Source organism: Polyodon spathula, chromosome 14 (assembly GCF_017654505.1).
Source record: "Polyodon spathula isolate WHYD16114869_AA chromosome 14, ASM1765450v1, whole genome shotgun sequence".
Lineage (NCBI taxonomy): Eukaryota > Metazoa > Chordata > Actinopteri > Acipenseriformes > Polyodontidae > Polyodon > Polyodon spathula.
Window position 1 is genome coordinate 33040541 of NC_054547.1, and position 25207 is coordinate 33065747.

Consider the following 25207-nt stretch of genomic DNA (forward strand, 5'->3'; position numbering starts at 1 on the left):
GGAAACATGGTGAAAAACAAATCAAAGCAGAAAAATAAAACATTTGCACAAATGATGTGGTGTGTTGTTTTTTTTCCTAAAGCAAACCTTACCTAAAGTGTCCTTTAAATTCTTTACAATAGAAGCTTTTCTTGCACTGTTCTTCCGTTCCACGTAATTTGACGGCACAAAGCCGGTCTTGTTTGTGGAGTTCCGAACTCGCCACCATGACTTGGAGTCGTCAAGCAGCCAAAGTCTCTCGTTCTTCTTAATGTCCAGCTCCTGATCCTGCTGGGCCACGTAGTCAAACTTAGCGATGACAACAACCTCTTCCGTCATCTTCAACTGACCTCAGCACTGTTAGAAAGGAGAGCGCAATCAGAAAACCATTAGCGACAGCACAATACAGTGCACACAATTACAGTACACATATAGGACACGTCTGCCAATCAGAAGTAATCACCATTTTTCATGTTAAAAAAATGACACTATGACCCATAATTAGATAATACAAGTATGTTTTATTATCTACTACTACTATAATAATGAAAACCCCTGAAAGGGGAAAAAAAAAAAAAAAAACACAACAACATGTACTGCAAATTTAATTCAGATTCTCATTCATTAGGAAGCATTTGAATTAAATGTAAACGGATTTCATATTTCCAGTGCCTGCTCAGAGGTATTTTATTTCCGGTGCAGTGAGTTGTGAAAGTGCTGTGCAGTCATACTTGAGGATAATTACTGGAACACAACCCTACAAAATGCACCACTGCTGGTTGTCCCAAAACAGGAGTGCTCAGACAAGAGCGGTCAACATTAAAAAGCGGTTTACTGAAGCAGGTCTACACTGAATTAAAACACTACATCCCTGCATCCCTGGTCAGCAGTTTGTACACAAGATGCAGGTAGAGTCCAACAGACAGAACATTAACTGTTTTTGTCATTAATAATTCACTACAGTCAATACAATATTTAAAACCATGGCAACAGGAAAAAGGAAAGGAGAAAGATGTAGTGGAGCAGACAAGAACTTAAATTAAAAAATACATAACAAAATGCAGGAGAACTACAGGTGAAATGAAAGATTTGTATTATTGCAACAGATATTTGACAAAACGATAAGACTATAAGTCTTTCTCTCTAGACTGCAAGTGTTGGCTTCTCATTTTCTTTTGTTTAGACACTGTTCTTTCGTAATGCAGCACAACATTACATTGTAAACCGCAACAGTTGCATAACCATCAAATGTATTTCTATTTTAGTCATTAACAAGCACAGTCAGACAGTCCGATCGTGATAAATGAGCCTTCCTGTTACTTTGTGTAAAAATGAAGCTACAATACCCCGGCCACCCAACACAGGAAACAGGGGACTTAGGGTTTCCAGTTACTAACACTTATTGCAACATTCATTTTCTTCAGTATCCCTCTACAGTGTACACACACACACACACTTTTTACCAGTTGTTCTTACTTGGGGCTCTCAGACCATTATATTCTCATGTCCTTAATTACTTAATTGATCATCCAGATTCAATTAAAGACCTGATAGGAACAAGGCTCTGGGCTGCTCAGTTCAATAATAAAGAACAATTTAAGTAACAAGGTTTTGGACTGAAGAGAGTACCACAGATGTAAGTTTATCTATTTGTAAAACATTGTAAAAACATACATACATACATATATATATATATATATATATATATATATATATATATATATATATATATATATATATATATATACACACACACACACACACACACACACATATACACACACACATACACATATATAAACACTCGACAGGACTTCGATTGTCTCTTCTTGTCTCTTCTCCATTGCTGTCTTCCACAACAAAATTGGCATATTCTTGTGTTTAGGCATATTTTTTCAACACAATTTGCAATTCTCCTTTAAATCTCGTGAGCAAGAACAATCCTTCGTTTGTAATCTCATTTCAAGTCTCTCAATAGAAATGTAGGAATTTGCTACCACTTAGCAGTTGGGGTGGGTTTAAATTTTAAAGTATTCAGAAGGAATCAATGCGAGATACAAGTCAGAAGGAAGGGACACTGCCCAACTGCACTGGGAAAGTTTTCTTGTTTTTTTGTAGGTTTATTTATTTATTTCACAGGGAAAGGGATCAAGTCAACATGAATTGAGCAACTATTTCCAATCTTCTTCCGGTGTTATATATATAATCGTAAATATATAGCAGGTATATATACACATATACAATATATCATATATATATAATATATATAGCATATATATATATATATATATATATATATATATATATATATATATATATATATAATCTGGGTGGGGTGGGTTGTTAATCCGTTAAAACCAAAAATCACAAGCCCTACGTACAGTATATGTCTACAGTCATATTAAAATTTCACTTTAAAATTCCATGTTTACTGTCTTGTCAGAAGCACACAACATTCTGCATTTCTAATTAGAGAGCATTTTAAAACAAACTTAAAACAGAATTGTGTGAATTAAAAAAAAAAAAATCATTTGAAGGCTGTGCGATTCTCCGGGCTTCTCACAAGTCTATGTAGCCAAAAGGTTGGGTTGTATCAGCACTCGTATTCTTACATCTGGACAGTAAAGAGAATGAGAAACCCCTGCAGCACATAGACCTCCAGGTCGGTACTGCTTCAGGATCAACTGCAAGTCATCCCATGGTAAATACGGGACACTGCTGGAAACAGCTGAGCCTTTAACCTACAATTCAGTTTGCACATTTCCACACATGATGCCATAGAAGGTCCTTGGAGTCTATGAAAACACACTTGGCAGCTGGAAAGCCTTAAAAATAGGTTTACAATTTTTTCTGCTCCCAAGATTAAATACACAAGTTTTTCAAACCACAAGGGAATATGCTAAAAACTAAATTGAGACGCGCGTTTGAACTTCTCTCACCTTTCACACAGAATCGAGGAAAAAGGGATACTCACAAACCCAACTGAAGATTTATTTGCATTTTATTTTTTCAATCCTAAAAACACTCTACACAAATTATGATCCCCCCCCCCACTGAATAAAGGAATAATACCGCCCTACTCAGTAACGTGTGGGTGTGCTTGTCGTGTCTGAACAATACAGACTAATGTGTAATATTACTAAGCCCAGGGCAGTTTAGTCAATGCTGTTATAAAATACCTGGTGTAAATTCAAGAAACCCAACTGTTCTACTGAATTGAAGCTGTGACTATAGTTACTTGGGGATGGGCAATATCAAAAATACATGTATTTGAAATACATATTTTATTTTCATTACATTATGTATTTTGTAATTTTATTTTCAAGGGCTATCGTAAGTATTTTGTATCAAAAACACTACATTTCAGAGTACTTTGTATTAGCGAAAACACACCAAATACACAGGTGGTTTTTCCACTGAACCACTGAATTCAAATTCAAATTACCATGTCACAGACAATAAAAAAAGAAAACGTTGATATTTCAGCACGGCTGGTAACAAACGTATGGTGCATATTGCAGTTGAATTATTATGTATTATTATTACTCCTACAGCAGAAGAGAGTTAGGAACACCTTGGGAATGGAGGTTGTTCGTAACGCTTAAATGTTCATAACAAACTACAACTGAATATTGAGATTCTCATTAAAACGTGAGTTTTGGTTAACAGATTTTTGTATTTTTTTTTTTTTTTTTTTTTTTAATTTAGTGTCCAACAGTAAAAGAGTGTAAAAGATACAGTAACCAGTGCATGTCTAACAGCGCAGAAGTATAATAAAATTAGATACAAAAGACTTTTGCAAAAGTATCCATGAACCATACAGAAATTGGGACAGCAGCAAAGCACAACACTGTAGGACTGAGGGAGATGAACAGATTATAGGGCCAGTCTGAACAGATGGATTAAGTAGTGCTGCTTGAATTTCACCAGGCCTTCTCCAGGTTTTTTTTATTGTTTTAAGCATTTTCATGATGGAGGAACTTAAAACCAAGACTATTATTAAATTAATTTCCTCTGTACATTCCAAAATTTAAACTTACAATATAAATTTGCCAGGTACCTCTTTTTCTTTGCTTACTTTCTGCAAATGCGTGCACATGGAGTCCCCTGGGAGACAGAACTGCCAGTTCACAAAATGTGTGGTCAGTTTGTTCCATACACCCACAACCCTTTGTGTAAACAAGTGCCTCCTGTTCCAAGTACATTTAAATGCACTTCATTTACATTGGTATAGTCTAATCTTGGTGCCTGTGTTAATTTGAAGGTTTTGGGCAACATTGTCAAATACCTTTATGAATGTTGCACGTCTTCAAAACTATCCTCGTTTCTGGCTAAAAAGTTTTAATTCTTTAAAAATCAGGTCTTTCAGATCTAGAATCATTCTTCTTGCATGTTTATGGCCTCTTGGTAGTGCTGCAATATATGTTTGTTCCATTTTAACCAGAACTAAAACAGTATTCTAGATGTTATCATGCTAGTGTATTGTACAGCACTGAACATCTCCTTTGACTTTGAATTTAGCATTTCTTTATATATTCTGTTAGCCCTTTTTGTTGCCTCTCCACAATACCTGGATGTGTTACCGAGTTAACAAAAAGCGCTGCTTTGTAGGCAAATTGTTCTACTTCTGTTATTTTGTATATTCGTCATACCTGCGTCAACTTTGTATTTGTTCATTTAATGCAAAATAAAAATTTCTGGTTGACCTTTGAAAAATCTTACTTTTTTTGTTAAAGATATTTTGTATTTTGATATGGTATTTTCAAAATACAAATATATTTGGTATTTCAAAATAGTTTACCAAAAGTAATTTGTATTTTGATACAATTCTCTTTTTGTATTGAAATATATTTACTTAGTATTTTGCCTTAGCCTGGTTACTGTACAGTTATCTCAAAAGGGACCACCACTGAACCACATATTAGATATCCAACCAGTTGTGATGAAACACTAGTGTTGCTAATCCACAAGTGACTGGTTTGCTTTCATTTGAAACAGAAAGTCAAACACTGAAAACCTCAGATAGAAGTCAGCCCATAACAAATGCTGACATTTATTTTGACAGAAGTGCTTGTGAAGCACCACCCAGGCCACTCCCTCTCTTTTGTTTACCCCTAGAGCTTACAGTAGACCAAATTCATACCACATTTTGCCAAGCAGGTTGACACGGATGCTAAACTCCACTTGCTGGTTTTACTTAGTATCAAAATGGCAATGTAAAACAGAGTGCTGTAGGAGACAGAGACCAAAAACTGAAGAGGAAATATTAAGAGGAAAAAGGTTGCAGATTTTGCATGCACAGCCTCAAATTTTATTGCTAACAGTGGATTGTATCTCGCAGCATAATCTCCCAGCATTGATGGGAAACATGATGGTTTTCACTGCTGCTGACTTAAATGTACTAGTCTGAATAAAGACGACATTCCCCAATGCTTTCAAAACTACAGCAGTATATTTTAGTAATCCTATGAGGTTTGTACAAATATAAAAACAGAATACAAGCATTTTAGCTTCAAACACATTTGTCACCAGTTCATGTACAGATATCAATTAAGGACCAAATTATAAAACAGTTGTTGGTGAGGTATCATTCAGATCGAAGTACAGAGCAGGTCACGTAATTGGAATGTTGGTTTTATATACAGTGCAACATACTTAATGTTGCATTACTAAATTTGTTAGTATAGGGTTAAAATATGAATAAAATTTTAATTAAACGTTGTAAACATGAGTCACACATTTGCACATATGCCAAGAGTATGACAGGATGTACCAATATTAATCAAAACAAATGGCATGCAAATTTGACATGGCTGTCCCAGGAGTTTTGCAATTGAATACATTCATCTTCACAATGGAGCACTGCAAAATCTATTCACTGCCAGCTATGAAGGACAGGATTCTAGGACCCTTTAAAAGGACGTAGACACTTCAGCATACAAAGAAAACACTGAATGAATCCTTTTCAGAAAACAAAGGGGCATTTGGGGGAAAAATAATACCCACAATACACGTTTAAAAAAAGACGAAATGCTTGATCATCTTCCCTGATCGTTTATCTTTTGTGGATCCCATCCTGTTCAGTCACACTCCCCCAAACTTTGGCTGGTGGTGTCTGTACCCCCCCTTAGGTCAGTTGCCTGCTATACAGCTACAAACAGATTAGCTGTGACATTTCCTGTATTGTTTCCCCAAAGGGTCTATGCCGTCATCTGACCTAGCTGTCATAAACAATTTGGATCAAGACACACGCTGGTTTTCTGGGTGGTTGTGTATCACTGCGTGACTGGCATGGCAGAGAAAACCTTCAATGTTGAATGCAGCTTGTTTGGATTTTTTTACCCAGAACACTTGAAATCATTTCAGCATTCCTCTGCCACTGAACAGAGCGATTATCAGCTGAAAGCATAGCCTGGACTAGATATTTATATCTTGCTCATATTGCTTCAGATTCCTTGGAGGAAGCAGTCATGCTGCACTGTGAAACCAAATATTAAGCTTAAATATATACAGTACTTTTTTATCCTCTTATGTGGACATTCTCTCTTTGAACAAAGAGTGCGCAGTTTCTGTGTTGTCAGCAACAAACCAAAATTCTGCTATCAAACTAGCATATTCTGGGTTTCATCCATGCAAGGGTCTACTCCTGGTCAGCAGGTCATGCTGTTGACAGTAAAGGATTTCCATTATGCACAGACTTCTTAATATCTGGACACTTTCTGAGCACTATGGCCATAGCAAAATATTTAATAAAATCACTATAGTTCTTGAAAATTACATATCAAAACACCCACTTGCTAATAAGTGATTCACAGCATTGCAGGATAAAAAAAAAAAAGATCTTTTAGGTCATCTAATTTGTTAGGTCATTAAGGAAAAAAACTCAAATAAGTTGATTTAACTTTGAAATGACATGCAATTCTTAATTGACAGAGCTGGTACTCAAATTTAAATTATACTGGAAAACAGTCAGTTATGGTGCCTGTTTTGGCAGGCATGGCATTTTTAGTTTTCAGTCAATTATTTGGATTTAGGAACTTGGCTGCCTTCCTAAGGTGACAATACAGCAAATAAAAGGACATGGTACAACATCAAGCAATCATACTAAAGGGGAATATGCACATAGTCTTGCTGAATTTAATGATAACACTATGTAACACAATTTTTGTACCTGGGTAGTAAGTGTTATTTCCTAATTGCTTATGCCTCAAAAGTATAGAAAATGGCTATTATTCCCCACACACTTTCCTTTTGTGACCAGGACAGTGATATTTCAAAATATCACTATTTCCAATGGGAAAAAACGGGCAAATGTGTGTCTTTTCGTTCACATAGTCAGAAAAAAACAACATATGAATCCAAATTAACATGTATTTATACTAAAGTAATAAAAAAATGACTACAGAAGATTTAGAAGTGAGTAGTTTTTCGAGAATTACGATTATACTGTAAATATGTTAACATGTACTTTAACTTAAGCAGAATACAAATAAGTACCAGTAATCATTTGAATTTCACTCTTTCAAGCATAACCAGTGCGGATACATTTCACATGAAATAATGTAATTAAGAAAAGTAACTGCTTTAAAAACAAAATCTTGCCAGGTTATGAACCTTTGTAGCCTGCAAACCTAAAACAATCACGATGAATGGACAAATCTGGGTTCCAGGTGATCGACCCTGTACTGTACTTCAAAGTTTCAGTTGTTTTCAATAACAGAATCCATAGGGTTTAAGCAAAATCATTACTGTTTCATTTCTAAGAAACCTCAGACAAAATGAGCACTCTAGCTAAATGACTCATGTCTGACATTTGCCAATGCAACTGGACAAACTCACTGGCTTGCCCCCTAATCTTCTGACCACGTTGTGGCACGAAGCCAAGCAGGGACAGCACAAGCAAACATAACACTTAATCAGCCTGGGGAGTGCAGTGGTTTTTTAAAGAGACAGTGAGTAGGTACTACACCATCTCAAAAAAAACACAGAACTAGCAAATCTCAAATCTACGTTTCTGCCACAAACATTATCTTCAGACAATTCGGGAAAGGCAAATGTCTGTCTCGAAGTCCGTCACACATTTAAAGTGAACGAAAACAGGAGAGAGACTGATAACTGCATTAGATGATATGCAGCCTTGAGAGGGCATCAGTCTCCAGCATTGTAAGAGTCACAGGATAACAATTACATTCCAGAGGTGAACAGAGGAAGCTGGATGAATCCCTCCTCATGGCACTTCACTGACTAACAAAGACATCAAGCAAGCCAGATTTGTACAAGCAGGTAATGTACTGTACATCATTTTGTTGATGTGTACTGTGGTTTGTTTGTATTGCTCTGAACTGTGATTGGTATGCATACTTAAAATGAGCCTCAATTATAGAAATCAATCAAAAGGGCTCTCCACCAATACAAGGAACCAATCAAAATGGGGGGGGGGGGGGGGGGGGGGGCGTACTGTAGATCACGGACATTACGAGAGCAGAAAGACATTTGATTGGATTATATTTGTCTCAAAAGCAGTCTTTGCAATGATTACAGAATGTTATACTCTCACCTGTGCCACATCAAAGCTGTCCACTTCAAAAAGGTGTATTGCTCAATGCTGACCTAAAAAGAAAAGAGATAAACGTATTATAGATTGTGTTATGTAAACAATGCACATGAACATTAAAATCGTTAGTATTTTGAAAGACGGACAGTCAGAATCTGGAGTCTAAGAAAGCGGCACAAAATGAAATCAGACACATTTTAGGTGTCCCATTGCTTTGTTTTTTTTTTTTTTTTTTTTTTAGGTTTGTGAGATCAGTTCGAGTTAGACAAATATATAAAACGACTTGCTCTCTTAAATGTACCTTAAGTGGTTTACAACAGGATTTTGACTTTTTTCAGTTACAGGTTTAGTAAAATAGTACTTTTTAGAATACTATGGTTAAAATATATTTTAAAAACTATTACAGATTGAGAACAATGTGACTTTAAATCACAAGCTAGAGAAAAAAAATTCAAAAACAGTACTTCCTGTAATTTCTGCATTTATAGAAGGTACGGGGAATATCCATGTTTTGCTGTTTCATGCTTGTTTTAAAATTTATCACATTTCTACAAACTGAAAAAAGAGAACATTTAATATCAGCCTAATTTGGGGACTTTCAGCATTGAAATAGATTCCTGTGACTAAGTTCTCCCAACTTCTATTTGATTCCGATTTTCTTGACTGTGGTCAATTAGGCAAGGCAGTAAAACATACTGGAAACCAAGTCAAGCATTTAAATGTTTTGGCCAATGCCATTTTCAAAACCTCAATTAAACTACCGAATTTGACCCACTCCCTGGAGGGGTGGGTGGGGACAACCTATGATGTCCCTGATACATTCACTTTATGATTATGATTTACCTCAAAATCTGTAGGTTCTCCAGTAGAGAATTCAAAATTCTGAAACATGCCTCAGTTTGAGGCAAATATTTTAATATGTATTGTTATTAATAAAAAAGACATTTTATTATCACAGAGTGAAAATGTTACGCACACTGTTCCTGAAATTAATGCATTTAAAATGATTGATTACAATTTTGATCACACTCCAAGCCCTCCTCTAATATAGTAAATACTAAACTGAAGCAACAATAGTGTCTGTGGGCAAAAACCACATGCAATAGAGAAACTGCATCAGATTTCAGAAAATGGGGGGGGGGGGGGTCATACAGGCTACTTCTTCATTTATTGTACTAATTAAAATGCATACTGATGAGGAGTGTGTCAAACTGTAAAACTGTTTTTATGACAATGATGAGATCACTAGTGAATTGTCCCTGGAGATAATAAACTCAAAGTAAAAGCTATCAGACTTAATTCTGTGATCAAAGGAAACCCAAAACCCACATTTACCAAGTTCCGTTTGCTTTGACATTCTGTAATATACAGCTGCAAATTGGTCGACAGTAAATAACGAATGCAAATTATAGGTCAGGAGATACAGATCTAAAAGTGATCTCAGCAATTATTTTCAGCATTTGGAAATGCTTCTGCACCTTGGAAGAATACAGCAGACCCAGCTGTAAATCTGAATGACCTTGGCCAATGGTTAACAGAGAAATTTTATGTTTTAGCCCAATCATAATCCCTTTCTGCTATCAGCAAACAGTGGGAGTTTATTAAGAACAAGAACAATGATGGTGGCTCAATGATTCAAGGGGGATGTACACTAAAGGCATCTGGAAGCAATTATATATCAGTAATGTGTTTTACCCATCAGCATTATGGAAGAGAGAAATCAGCTTGTATGAATGCTTTAGAAACAGTTAATGATGGTGCAAATGCAAGGCACAGAAATACTGTACATAGTTCACTGCTTGCCTTCCTTACCTATGAATGAAGTGTGTAACTCTTCACGCCCATGTCTGCTTATCACTAAGAGAAACTGCATAATAAACGTATGCAATTGTATTCCTTGTTAATGCCTTTAACTATCGAGATGTTTGCATATTAACAAACAACATGCAGCAAGCCTGGTTCTATATGGTCAAATCCAGCAACAAGAGTACTGGAAACTATAATTTATCCACACCCACACCAACACCCATCAGTCAGCATTTCACAATTCTGCACAGGCCAAAAATGTTACAATTTACTGCAAGTTTTTCCACATTGCACATAGAAGGAAAGAGTTTATGGATTTAACTTACCAGTAATGACTGTAGAAAGCTGCAGTATTGTTCAAACAGTTAAAAACAAGTACTGACCTTCCACCCTTTATTTCCATGTTTTGCTTCCAATCCCCTGCATGACATTCCATTTTTGAAGTAATATTTTAAAATTCCATCCCCCCCTGCCCCCTCACTGGGAATACACATGTCCAGGGAGGGGGGGTTAAATACATCTTCAGAGATTCTAGAGTTTGTTATTGGGAGGCAGCCTTCATGATTCAGTTTCCAAGATGGACTATTCACAGGGAGTTCTCCAGTATCCTCTAATTAAAAAAGGGCCAGTGGGAGGTACAAGTACAAATGGACTTGCATACTATAACAATGACACAAATTACAACACGCAATTGTGTCTTTCAAAACAAAAGGTAACATGCACCGCAGTTGTTAATTAAATGAGTGCCGCCCAGTGTCACTTAAAATGTGTATTTTTAATCCTGACTTCTAAGATTTGATTCCCAGAAAAGCAGCCAATAACATGTCAACCTAGATTGGATTTCTCTTTTCAAAACGTACAGTAATGCACATTGAAGATTACAGCAGCAAGGACATGAAATATGCCAACAGCTGCAACAATATTACTGGTACTGAAAATAGTACAGGGATTTTTGCACATTAATAAAAAAAAATAAATAAATAAATAAATATATATATATATATATATATATATATATATATATATATATATATATATATATATATATATATATATATATATACACACACACACACACACACACACACACACACACACACACACACACACACACACACTGTTTTAAGTATCAGGAAGCCAAGACTCAGATGAGAAAGATCAAATGGCAAAGTGATTATTTAGGGGGCTTCAGCTTTCTTCCATTGGATATGAATGGATCTACCAAAACTACTGGTATTAAAAGCATACAAAATAGACAGTCTAGTTAAAGACTAAGACAGCAAGTGTGGAACACAAGCGTGGAACACAAGGCTGCTGCTTGCATGCTCAGTGCCGGTGCTATACAATTATTCTTTAGGGTTGAAATTCCTTCCTGAGCCTACTTTGTGCATTTGTGCAATTGTTGGTATTTACTGATTGTTGTTATTCTTCTTAATCTTTTATAGCACCATAAACCGAAAACAAAGCAGACATAAACACTATACATGCTTCCAGAGGGTTTCAATGAGCTTTCTTCATTTAATTGCTGGCATCACTTAAAACGGGTTTGCAGGTACGGTAACACCATAGGAAAGCAGTGGGCTTACTGTATGCAAGTGTGCTTCACCGCTTGAATCTAAAATCAAATCCAATGCAAGGGTGATCAGCTAGAGGGCCATTCCTCTCCAGATCCAACAGGTATCATTGAAATTCTGATTACATACTGAAAAAGGGCCCAGGGCAGAGGTTTAAATGATTTGATTTTGTTAATTTAATGCATAATGTTGGAACGAATATCTGGACTGGAGGGGCTAAAAGTTGTACTCCTGATCTAAGGTAATTGTCAATCCACTACTCAGCTCTATACTTGCCTTTGGCCACCAGGGGGCTTACTGAAAAAATTCTGAAACATCTGATAAGTGAATTAATGCTTTCAAATGTGTTTTGCACTAAAAAGGCAAAACACATTTTGTGCACAATTATTTAAAGTTTAGCTGGGGAAAAAAGTTAATTTATTTAAAAATAAATAAATAAAATAAATTCAGTAACCCCGCAAGATTAGTTTATAGGCATATATTATATAATCAACACCAATACATTTCAACCACAAGGTAGTACTAAAACATTGCAACCAACATCAGTACTTGTTTCTACAAGCAAACAGGTCTTGTGCCTTTTTAGAAAAGGACAAGGAGTCTGGAATAATGAGGAAGTGGGCACTGCCGTGATCCCAGCAACCAAAATCACTGAAGGATGAATGGATTTTAAAAAAAGCAAAGTGTTCTTTTGTGGTGAATAAAATGCCCTTAGATGGACTGGCTTAGGATATAACCCTCACACTCACAGAAGGACACAGGCAGGCAAATATCAGGAGGGAGGAGCCTGTGTCCCTACAGCTAAAAAATACCTTTGGGATTCTTGGGAATGTCATGTGCCAGCTTTCTGAGAACACACAGTGCATACAGTAGCAGGCTACACTGTGGAAGAATGTAAAAAGCAACATTGGTCACTAAAACAGAATAATATTCTTTTAATACTAAAATCATTAACTTACTCCCATATAACAACATTTCACACCAACCAAGCAGATTGTTGTTTTTTTTTTTTTTTTTAAAGATCATAAAATGAGGGTAGAACAAAAAGTTCCAGGTTCTAATGGTTTTTTCTGTCAGTCTTTACCCCATTATCACAGAGACTGTACATTAACACATTTGCAACTGATTTTTGGTTTCTATTTTTGGCTCTGCAACAGACAATACGTTGAAGCTTTTAAAAACATAACCACCACCACCCCCCCAAGGGAAAACGGACCACTGTAGTAAAACGATCAGTTTTCCCCATGAACTTGAAACAGACTTTAAATTTTAAAACGTACAATTTCCTTGCAAAGCAGTCTCCGAATGCATTTATAGTCAATAAACATGGCAGACACAAAAACTAAACTGGTTTGTTCGTGTTAAAAGCTTGGCTTGATAATTTACATTGCAACTACTGCAATATGCAGCAAGAAAAGCAACACGACTGCATTGCAAACCACACAGGCGTCATCTGTACAGAGATGTTGGACACCTGTCAAGCAATGTCTAAATGTTTTACCATCTGCCTGCAGCAATCCATGGGAACCGACGTGAAGGGGACAATTTTCCCAGAAACCTATGACATTTATGCATGTGACTTTGAAACAAATGCAGATATTGAATGCCAAATGCCGTATGCTGCTATAACCACATCCTAAATAAACTTTTTCTGCACACCTACCGAGTTGTTACAGGAAAAAGCTTAATCACCTAAATTAACATGTAAAAAAGATAGGCCTTTGTTTAAATCAAGGCCTGTATATGTTTTTATTGTTATTGGTAGTACTGTAGTGGTAGTACTTACTTTAAAGTATAAAGTAGAGCCATAATGCCAGAAATCACATTTAAAAATGTTAACATAAAACTACAAACCAAGGTAAAATTACAAAACAAACACTTATTAATACAGTAAAAAGTACCTATCAAGTCTTAGTCTTAAAGTTCAGCATTTAAAGTTTATTTATTTTATTTTTAAATAAACTGAAGGGTGCTTCTACCAAGTATCAATAAGAAAAGCATTGAAGACTGCACCTTATCTTCATCTAACCGTGATCTCAGATTCTCAGCAACAAACCCAGTCCATGACATTATCAAGAATCCTTAACACGTTTGAATTTCATGAATTTCCCTTTGAAAGCAGGTCCACAAGACAATACAGAAGAAATGTGTCCCCCAATGAACAAAAAAAAAAAAAAAAAAAAATCAGTGGTTTCCTTGACAACCTATCAGCATGCCAGAACAATGTAAAAAATGGATCTTATCTCACAGGTGCAGAGGGCAATTTCCTTTTACACATGCCATACAAAGTCATACCGCTTGAATTGTTCTCATCATTTCTATACACTAAAATGACTAGCTCCATGCCTGTGCTGTCAGTATCCCAAACAGCATGCTAATGAGAGATCCCTTTGCGTAGGCTGGACTGTATACTTGTCGTACACTGATATTTGCGAAATGTTCATTTTCTATACTAATCAAAAAAAAAAAAAAAACTTCAATAGTATATAAAACACCATACCTAAATGGCAAGAGAGATATGCTCCTGCCTAAAGAACTCCACACCAAACTTGAATGTGTGTTGAGTTAGTCCAATACACCAAATATCTGTATTCAGAATAGAAACAAGGCATTTATCATGTTAATGCCCTTTCCCCTCCCCCACACAAACCAGTGCAGGTATAGCACTTAATGGTCGCTATGGAAACTGCCATAACTGGAGAATTCAAAATCGCTAGCATCGCAAAATCACAAGTCCAGTACCAGCATTTTGTTTTATTCATTTGTAACCTGGATTACCCAAGAAATCACAACCTCTTAGTAACCGAATATATAGATCATAGAGGGGATCTTTCTTTTTTTTGAGTGAGGAAGAACTATTATTTACTCTCTATTACATGCTCTTACAACAGAGACAGATAAGGAAAATAACCACACAATCACAGATCTGTATACATTACCAAATGGCATCTACAGTGTAAGTGTAGTTCATGTATCTGTGTTTTGAAGTGTATCCAAGACACAAATGTAAAAACTGATCATTTTGTAGTGTCTCTCTGGCTTGCAGCATAGACTAGTGTTAAAGCAGAGAATGAAAGTACCACAACACAGCGAGAGAGTGCAGTGGGAATTCAAGAAAAGAGTTTCAATATGAAGGTCACTCACTCACTGAACAACAGCAACCCCCAGTCGGTCATCACTGCTCCATTTGGCCCTGACTGTGTGAACCGAAACATCCTCATCCTCATCTGGAATTTTCTGAAAGCAGCTATCTATCTTTTTCTTTCTTTTTAAATGCTAACACAAGCCACACAGACACAGATGCTAAAGCTGAAGCAATGGAAGGTCATGGGATAAACGCAGCCTACAGGCAGTTCAAGGCTCAACTGTTCAAAAGGAAGTAAGATTTTTTTTATATAAAAGTCTTTGCAGGAATGTTGGATTTACATATTTGTTGTTCTTGGATTATAGGAGATGTTCCCTCCCATACTAAAACGACACCATATTTGATTTAAAAAAAATAAACAGATAAAAAAATAAAACATACGCCAGACAGTAGCCCGTATATATTCTTCCTTAATGATTTAACTGATAATAGTTTGGTCAAGAGATTTTTACCCCCCCATACATGTTTTGTTTTCTTTTATATACAATTAAAAGGTGAAATGATTCCTGTCGTACCTTATTCAAAGACTATTGGTTCACATAACCGACTCAACCCCCCCCCCCCCACTGTACATCTGGAATTGGCCATTGTTACCTCTGCATGCACTGCTGAAGCAATCTTATTGCCCCCACCGCTCAAAACATCACATTGTCACACATTTCTGCTTTTTAATTAAAGTCCCTCTCAACCACTTTGCTGTTTTCTCGGTTTCAACAATACAGGGACTGAATGGGACTTTTTTTTTTTAAACCCAGAAACACATAGCAATGTAACAGGTGAATTTAGATCATTTTATTTGTAGGTCCTAGTGAATTTTATTAGGAGAAATCCCCCAATCAACTGTGAATACATGGATAAAAAAAAATGTAAAAGATTGTGGCTGTTCAATGGCGCTTATAAAAGGTTAAAACATGTGGGCTGTACTATTTGTGACATACTTTTTCTAATACTGAAAAGTGCTTTACTAAAAAGGGACTTCCCCCAGAGTCTCCTCTCCAAAGCTTACAGTACACAGCAACCAGGGCTGTTAGATACATAATTAAGTAACTCGAGCAACAACTGCCAGCCATGCTAGACCGCAAGGGGATTTTTTGATATACACCACCACCCTCTAGGGTCTAGGCAGAGACTGCAATGGCAACTCATTTCATCTGTGAAAATATCATGGAATTCTAAAATTACAGGCTTTAAGAGAAGAGCAACCAACTGCAGCTCAATTGTTGTGCACATATATAGTGTGCTTGTGTGTGGTGTGGATTAGGATCTCAGGTAAGTGAGTAAAGGTTTTTAAACAGTGAATGGACTGCCCATTCAGTCCAGGAATGATCTTTGTTGATCACATCAAAAAAAAAAAAAGAGTTCACATTTTTATTTCCTATTCTAAAACAATCACACAAGGGCCTAAAGACTGCAGTAGCAAAACAATTTGCAGCTAGATTCTTACAACACTTAAAACAATAGAAACGCCTTTTATTTACTGCTGACAAGAAAGGAATATGAAGAGTGTTCACATTCTAAAGCAATTATCCTTTTTTTTTCTTCTCCTGGCAGATTTATATTTAGTTTAGCTTTTCCTAACAGCCACTTCTGAAGACAGATAAATTAATTTGTTCATCCCTCTGGCAATACTGGAATGCAGATGTGTTTACTGGAGGTTTTCTTCTGGAAAAAAGTTATTATTATTATTATTATTATTATTATTATATTTATTATTATTATTTCCCCCTCCCTCTTCAGTACTGTAATTGCAGCAGAAAACACCTGTGTATCAGTCTAGTGAAAATACTCGATAATCTTTCCAGTCAGACACACGTCACGCAGACTGAAAGGAGTTCAGTTGATGTGCTGGGATTTTTAGAATAAGGTTCAATGCAGCCCCCAGCCCCGCCAAACATTTTCACTGCTGCCTCTTTCAAACATTACGGTTCAAGATTAAAATATTCTGTAGCTTTATCTTAGAAGGGCTTCCAACCAGGAGGATGGACCCCCAATGCTTGCTTTAACCACTGATGAGCTGCAGCTTGTTTGGTATGGGGGCAGCTCAGACAATGCCGGCAGATAACGACATCATAAGAACACTAAAAAGAAATACACAAAGCACAGACATTTCAAGGGAAGTGGGTCAAATATTTAAACTTCAACAAGCACCAAAAAAGAAATGCCAACTGCGACATCTAAAAGAAGTAAAACTGTATCATCGTACTGTAGGTGTAGGTTATTAGCAAAACCAACACGCAGAGCTCTTATTCCACTACTTGTCAAGTCAATTCCATCTATTTTTTTTCTTTTTTTTTTTTTATCATCAAACAAAACTGACACGCTATTTGAAATTATAAAAGATCAGTGAAAAGACTAACATCCACCATCATATTTTAATTTACACAGAACATAAAAAACTAGTCATTTATATGGACGTTCACCTTCAAGCTTACACCAATACTAACAAAACTCAAACGTGTTGCACAATATTTAGGTCAAAGTTATAATGCATGCTCTTTTCACAGATATCATCACCTAAAGAAATGTGGGAAACCAAAGACCAAATCCTTCAACAGCTGTTGCTAGACAATTTACATGCAGATTTGACAGCAAAGAAGGCTGGTAAGAACGAGCATTAGAACGACTTCTCGGGAAATCTTTGGCAACCCACATGCAAGTTTCGTTCTTCATAAAAAGTTATCCAATTTAAAAAAAAGAAAGTTTTCCATGGCCATTTTCAAAACTTTGCAGCAGAGAAACGGACAAACGTAATCAGAACATAAAGTTTGTTATTTTTTCAATGAGTAACCTAAAAATGATCGATAGTTATGAAAACAAATCAAAATCTGCTTTTAAAATTACTAGATTTATTGGTTATCTAACTAAAAATCAATCTCACCCCGATCCAGGCAACCATGAGCCATATAACTGAACCAGATCACAGCATAATTAGCGGGGGCTTGACGTTACCACTGCTGGAACCTTACTTTATTATTTCAAAAAAATAAAACGGCTGACTCAAACTGCCCGAGAAAGACCTTTTGGTAGAGGAGCAGTCTGCTCAAGAGTTGGATATAACACTGTAGGTACCACACCACAGTTTATTTTGCTACCTGTTCTAGCAGTTACTAGCTGTCTAGATGCATGTAAAACTTGAATACCATCAGTGAGAACAAAAAGTGTGCAATTTTTAAGGACAAAGTATGACATGCACATTAAAACCACAAGTGTGTATCTGCTACCTATCCTTCTTGAGTGCTGAAGGAATGCCATTTCTGACCTGACCCGGGTTCATAACTCAGTAATCATTTACCATGTGACACTGACATTGCCCATACAGTCGAAGTTGTTGTTGGATTACCTGTAGAAACCACAGAGAAGGTGATAAACTACAGAGGATCAGGAGTTCTCACAAGTACAACACAGCATTTTTTGGGGGCATTTTTCTACATTTGCCTCCATCGCACTAACATTCATGGCCACCAATAGGCAATATGTTGACATTATTAAAACCAGATCTGTGTGTCCAGCGAGTATCAAGAAGATATCTTGAATGCGCTGAAAGATATGACCTCTCAAACACGGCCCTTTGCAGTGCTCACTTTCACCCATCACGGGCACTCTCCAATTATTGGCCCATAACGTAAACAATAAAGTTCATTTGACAGGGAATGACCAAGTCTACCAACTGTAAAAAACCACAAACATTTTGTTAAGCATCCAAAACAGAAAACATAACATATTCTAGACTTCATTATCAATGTCTATAGCATTCACAGAGCTCTGCTTTATCAGAGACTAATTAAGTTTAAGAAGAACCTGTAAAAAGGTGTTAAATTACACAACCAGGAATCAAACTAGAGTAGGGAAAGGCCCAGGGAAAGCAAAATATTCTCATCCTGAGGCAGTGAGAATTGGGATTCTAGATCTGCACAGACCAGAAAAAAACTCACTCATGTATTCAGTCAGAATCCTGTACTCATTCGAAAGCTGGCTTCTATTTTAAGTTGGAAGTCAAGGGCACAGACACATTAACAGTGTTTATAGGCTTAATATTGGAAACACAAATACTGTAGAAGCCTGGATTTAATTCATGGAAAGATTCAACATGCGTGAAGGAATTTTTCATAAAACAATGGGAAAGACTTAATATTATAATATAATAATAAACCAGCCTGGTTTACACAGCTAACCTAATTGTGAATCTCATGTTTCATTTGTTCTGTGCCCAGCATAAACACACACTTCTCATAAGCTTCCATAAGGAAGTTTCTGTTCACAAAGTGGGGAATTGGGCCTCAACTAACAAACAGGTATGTGGATAACTCCCTGTAATTAACCAAAAAAAAAAGGACAATTCTAGGCCATTATTCAGAGTCTGGGCAAGGGGATTCTAATCCTGAACATGCTTGTACAAGAACAAGAACAGCAGTGCAACAGAGAGAAAGCCTATTTACCACAACAGAAATTCAGGTGGGTGTAATCCTGTGATTCACAGGCTGCAAGGCAAGACTCAGACTACAGTGCAAATTACTCCACACAGTAATCTCCTGAATCCTGCATAAATGGTACATTCTGGCTAAAAATAAATTGCATCTGCCTGCCCCCCCCATTACAATTACAGCTGGTTCACTCAAGACCTGTGTTTAGGAAAATGTCCCCTAAAATTTACTGCAGCGTTTATGAAAAGGACAGGTAGGTTTTTAACACAATGTGTCATTCCTTGTTTCAGTGGTGTTGGAATATTTTACAGCATGAGGTTCTGCATGGAAACAAATACTGAAACAAAGAAAAAGAATACAGAAATCAACAAAGAATCCGAAGGTATCCAGCATGCAGAACGGACACAGCCAACATTCAATAGATTTGGGAGGGAGGGGGCGGGGGGCAGTTCCGAAGGTAGAACAGCGCCCATGCATGTTAAACATAGTCAATCCTTGATCAAAGCTGGGCATCCAGTTGCTTAACGTTGTTCTGGACAACGTGATTCTTTTTGTCATGGAAACAACTGACCTAGAAGTGGAACTGAATGAAACCACCAAGTGTATTTCCCTCGTGAACAAAGCTGGAAACAAACACATAAATGCTATGAAATCCGTTATTACACCACTAAGCCAATTTACCTAAGTCTATACAGTATACCTCAGGGATGGAAAAAAAGGATCGTTATTTCCATCTCTAACGCAAGTGCTAACCACTCGGGTTCCATACCTACAGAATTTTCCTCAAAGGATCCCAGGATGTAGCCCTTTCCAAAAATACATTCCCCTCCCCCACCCCACCCCCACACACACAACTGACTGGAGCTGAAAGCAAGCAATCAAGCGTCATTTTCAAACAGCAATTGTTGAGTTACAGGGGTTTGAGTAACCTGTGAAGTAGGTTTCCAGGCTGAATTATTGTGCGAATGTAATTTTCTGCTCAGAAAAAGAAAACATAAAAAGGAACCGTGCAGATATAAAATCGCCAGTATATCAGGCAATCCAACAAGAGCATTGTAGTACTGCATTTGTTTCTTTTTAAAACACACAGCAGGATGCTGCCTTCACAGGCCCTGACAAGCAACCAATCCTGAACTATTTTGCTAAAGGTAGGAAAGTCTAAGTTTAGTACCTATCGGGAATAACGATGGTTTAAACATATAAATTTAAATACAGGTCAAATTTAATGCAATCCTCTGATATCCCTGTGTCATCCACAAGTGACTTGGTAGCAGTAATATGACTGGATCTAAACAGCAGAGGTCACGCTAGCTTTTCTGTTCATGCGTTCCTCAGAACACACATGCCCAAAATTTTGTGTCCCATCCATCAAATACACATTTTAACAGAAAGGCTAAGAAACTCCAGAGATGTACATTTTGGTACATTTTTATAAACGTTTGAACTCTATGGCACATAGTCATTAACAAAAATAGCTATCTTTGCAGTAGGGCTGGGACAATATATCGATTTGTTGGAATAACCATAAAAAAAAAAGTATCAGTTCATTAAAGGACCGTTTTTTATTGGACCGGCAAAATGTAAATCTACATTCTTATTCCTTGCCTGTCCTTTGGTTCCTTTAAACAATAATAATAATAATAATAATAATAAAAACACCTCCCTGCCCACTACGCAGCAGGTACGTTTTCAGAACAAGTGACAAAAACAAAAAAAAAAACCTAGAGAAGAGACTAGAGGTAGGCTGCCTTTCAGAATCAAAAAGCATCACAGCAAAAGAAATAACAGGCCTGATAGTGGATGTTGTCACACAAGATATCAGACCTGTTAGTGTAGTAGAGGGAGCTGCGTTTAAAAATCTGATTGTGAATCTTGCTGCGGGCTATGAAATGCCCCGTCGAAAGACAATCTCCAAATTCATTGCTCTGGATCACGAATGTGCAAAGGAAAAGTTTTGACAGGATTTAAGTCAGGAATGTAATTCAACGTCCGTCACTATCGATGTATGGACAAGCATGGCACAAGAAGTGTTTAACAGTCACCTGCCATTACATTAAGCAAAACTGGGAACTTGAGTCAAAAGTATAGCGTCACAAAAACTGCACGAGAGAGTGTGAATTTAGCAGAAGCAATCAATCAGATAAAACACAGTCTGAAGTGGCTACAAAAGTAATAGCTTGCATTCATGACAACGCGGCCAGCGTGTGCAGAGCAATGTCTTTGCTTTTTGCAAGCGAGTGTGCTGTGTCACTTTTTGGGAGAAAGGCAAATGTGAGCTGTGTAGGGCACAATATAACTCTCTTCATTCAGAAAAGCTTGGAGAATGTAAGACATGTCCATACGTTAGTGGCAGCAGCAAGGAGAGTGGTTGCACATTTTAAATGGCAGCAAGTGCTTTAAATAGCAAACAAACAGAAATGCTGAACACAGAAAAAGCACCACTCAAGTTAATAAAAAGGACATACAAACAAGGTGGAACACAGTTTATTATATATTTGAACAACTTCTAGATTTAAAATGTCCAGTTATTGATTTGGTGAAAAAATAACCAGGACATGCTTTCCGAACCTAACAACCTTGGCAAAGAGCATAATAAGTATCCCTGCAACATCGGTCCCGAGCGAGCGTGTGTTCAGCAAAGCAGGGATGCTTTTGGGAATTCGGTATTCAGTGTGTGGAGGTAGACTTGCCAACAACCTCAGACCCCTACAGTAACCAACTGAAAGCCTTAACTCTTAATTACACAATAAGTTATCCCTTCTAAGTAAACAGTCTTTCATAATTGGCAGTAGACAATATTGACTCTCAGTCTGAACATCCCAGAGCAAATCCAGCTCTGTGCAACTTCTCATTGTGCTTTGGAGTCAAGTGTTTCAAATATTCGTATTCTAAAATGACAAGTAACCTCGAGGTTTATGCAAATCTCCTCGTTTTATCAGCTAGACGCACCGTCCTGCGCAACACATATTCCATCTAAACAAGGAACCAGTTCACTGAACAAGGCGAGGTTACGGGAAGTACTAATTACTGAATGCATTCTGGTGCATTTCAGCAAAGGCTGCTCGGTGCACAGATTTCCCTGCAGCCAAATTTACAGAAGAAGAAATCAGGCACTTGCTAAAAAATGGAGGCCGCTGCTTGACAAATCTATCCAATGAAATGGAAATTAACGGCCATTCACAAAAGGGTCCTTTAAACTCAAGGGCTCAAGAGACTTAGCATGTGATCCCCCATCATCACAAACAAAATGAGTTCCAAATCATATTTCAGACTCTACCATAAGTAATGCACTCCCCTCCCACCAAGACACCAAACCGTTGAAAAGGTCTGGTCAGTCGAACAGTAAGAATGACCATATCCATCTTGGAGGTGTTAATGTTCATATCGTATAACAGTTTTTTTCGTGCCATGTAACAGCACCATCTATCAAAGTTCACCATTTGTCAGACAGCTGCCTTGATTTGTATGCTGCAGAGGGCGCCTTTATAGTCCTTTACTAGAAAGAAACTCCTCCACATCATCATAAAAAAATATGCTGAGCTTATCACTTTCAGTTTTACTCAGTCCTGGTGTGAATCAATGCAGAATTACTGGAAGTATGAGTATGAATCAACATGTAGGTACAAAGAATTTAATAGAAAATATTCAATATCTACACACACACACAAACGAATACAAAAAAAAAAAAAAAAGATTTAGTATGGTGCAACAACATGAAAACCTACAGTATGATAATCTAGTACAGGTGTCCAGACATACTGAATACTGGTACTGTACCATAGTTTAAACAGGGTTACAGAACCCTCTGCAGTGTTTAAAAGGAACATATGACTTTACCTTTCTTGTGTTGTTCATATCACAGCAATTTTGTTTTTCCAACATTAACACATCACAGGTTAAATAAACTAGGGAACTGCTTTTTTCAACTTTCTTGTGAATGTTAGCCAAGAGAATTTATTTTCTTCTTAACATTGCAGTGTATCCAGTTCATACTCCCTCCTGCAACAATGCTACTGCTCGGATTGAAATGAGTGCAGTAATGTTGGAAATAAAACCAGCATTGTTGCAGGAGGGAGCGTGATCTGGGTACACTGCATACCATAGAAGATCCCCCCACCCCCCCACCCCTTGGCAAACACTGCAGCCTAGATGTTGACAAATATTGCCACGTTGATTTATAAACCGTGATGATAGATTAAAAATATAAAGAGAGTAGTCAACAGTATGTTTAAAAATATACTGTTGCAATACAGACAACATGGGACACAACAGAGATTATGCGATGCATTTCTTGTAAACTTCGCAGGGTGTTCTGGAACACGTTAACTACTGTACAATGCATTTCTATTCCAAATGACCCAACAAAAAGTTTTACCACTGGTGTAAATAGAAGACAGAACACAAGCAGTGATTAGGTACCAGAAAACAAAACATCTAATCCATCAAGCTGCTTTATACCTTAACTAAAGGAAAACAAGCAGCAAACCTTGAGATTTTTCATCTTTTGAAATCTCTTATTTATTTAAAACAGAAAAAGGTAAACATTTTAGTTACGTAATTAGTCATTATCTAGCTGTTATCTTGAGACTACACACCAAGATGTCAGGGCAGCATCACATAACGAAAGCCATGTGTATCTGTGTTTTGAGGTTGAAGACAAAACACTTAAGGAAGTGTTTCATTGTTTTAGAAAAAGATGATAAAATAAATTTCCTCTGTCAGCCTAGACAGTACAGAAATACACTGTGACTGAAAGTGAAGTGACTCATCACTGTTGCAGGCTGTCAGCTGGTCGGTCCAGTACTACACATTCCAGGAATCCACACTTTGAATAACATTTGCTGTAGAGAATAATATCGCAATCATCCTGCTAGGGGCCTGAATAGCAAATTAGCATTGTAACAGTGATTAAGGTTAGGATTTATTTAAAAGGTTTGGGGTAAAAATGTGGATGTAAGACAATGATTAGGTTGAAACATAATTTATTTTCAGAAGTAAATACACGCCCTTGCAAATTTACTTTGCAAGTTTATGGCAACTATTTTGACTACTGGCTTAATTAGGTTGCAGGCAGCTACTGTAGAAGGTCAGTAAAAAAAGGTTAAGAACAGCAAACTCCTTACAAGAAAGAATAGAAGCCTGATCTTAAAATATTCTCTGCTTTACAAAAAGTCAGATAAATGCATAATTCAAATGACACCGACATTGGCCGTGCTATAACTTTGGAAACAAGGTGGCTATTACTGAATTTCCAAGTACAGTTTATTTATTTTAAAAATACTGTAGTCTGGCTATCTAGAGATTTCCCACTGTTCCCTCAAGTTAATCAATCAAAAAGGCAGTTTCAGAGATCTGTACTGTGCACAGTAACTGCTGAAATTTTCCAGTAAGGTGTTATGTCCAAGGCTCATCACAGGTTATAAAATAAAGTAACAACTGCTGACAAACTCAAACGTTAAACTCTGGTCAGAGCTTTAAATGCAGCTATTATTCACAACACAATGGCATGCCAAGAGACTGGGCTCACCCAGAATGGGCTGACTGAGTCGAATACCGTGGAGCAGAGGTGTTAAATCACAGCGTAAAAAGAATGGCAGCTGCTACTGTGTAGTTAAAGAACTGCTTGCCAATGCAATATTTCTACACCATTTCTGATTCTAAGGGGTTTATCAGGTACCATGCCAAAATCGGGTTGTTTAGTGTGTAGTTCAAAAGACAAAGATTTGTT

General features: G+C 37.0%; 1 protein-coding gene across 1 annotated transcript in view; it reads right to left on the minus strand.

Moving 5' to 3' along the window:
- Window positions 1-25207, minus strand: part of LOC121326724 (cytoplasmic protein NCK1-like) — a 59954-nt gene that overhangs the window by 26920 nt on the left and 7827 nt on the right. The window contains exons 2-3 of the mRNA XM_041270144.1: window positions 8537-8589; window positions 93-336 (exon numbers count right to left, since the gene is read on the minus strand). Coding sequence (XP_041126078.1) covers window positions 93-318 — 226 coding nt within the window. The 5' untranslated portion in view covers window positions 319-336; window positions 8537-8589. The remainder of the gene's footprint in view (window positions 1-92; window positions 337-8536; window positions 8590-25207) is intronic.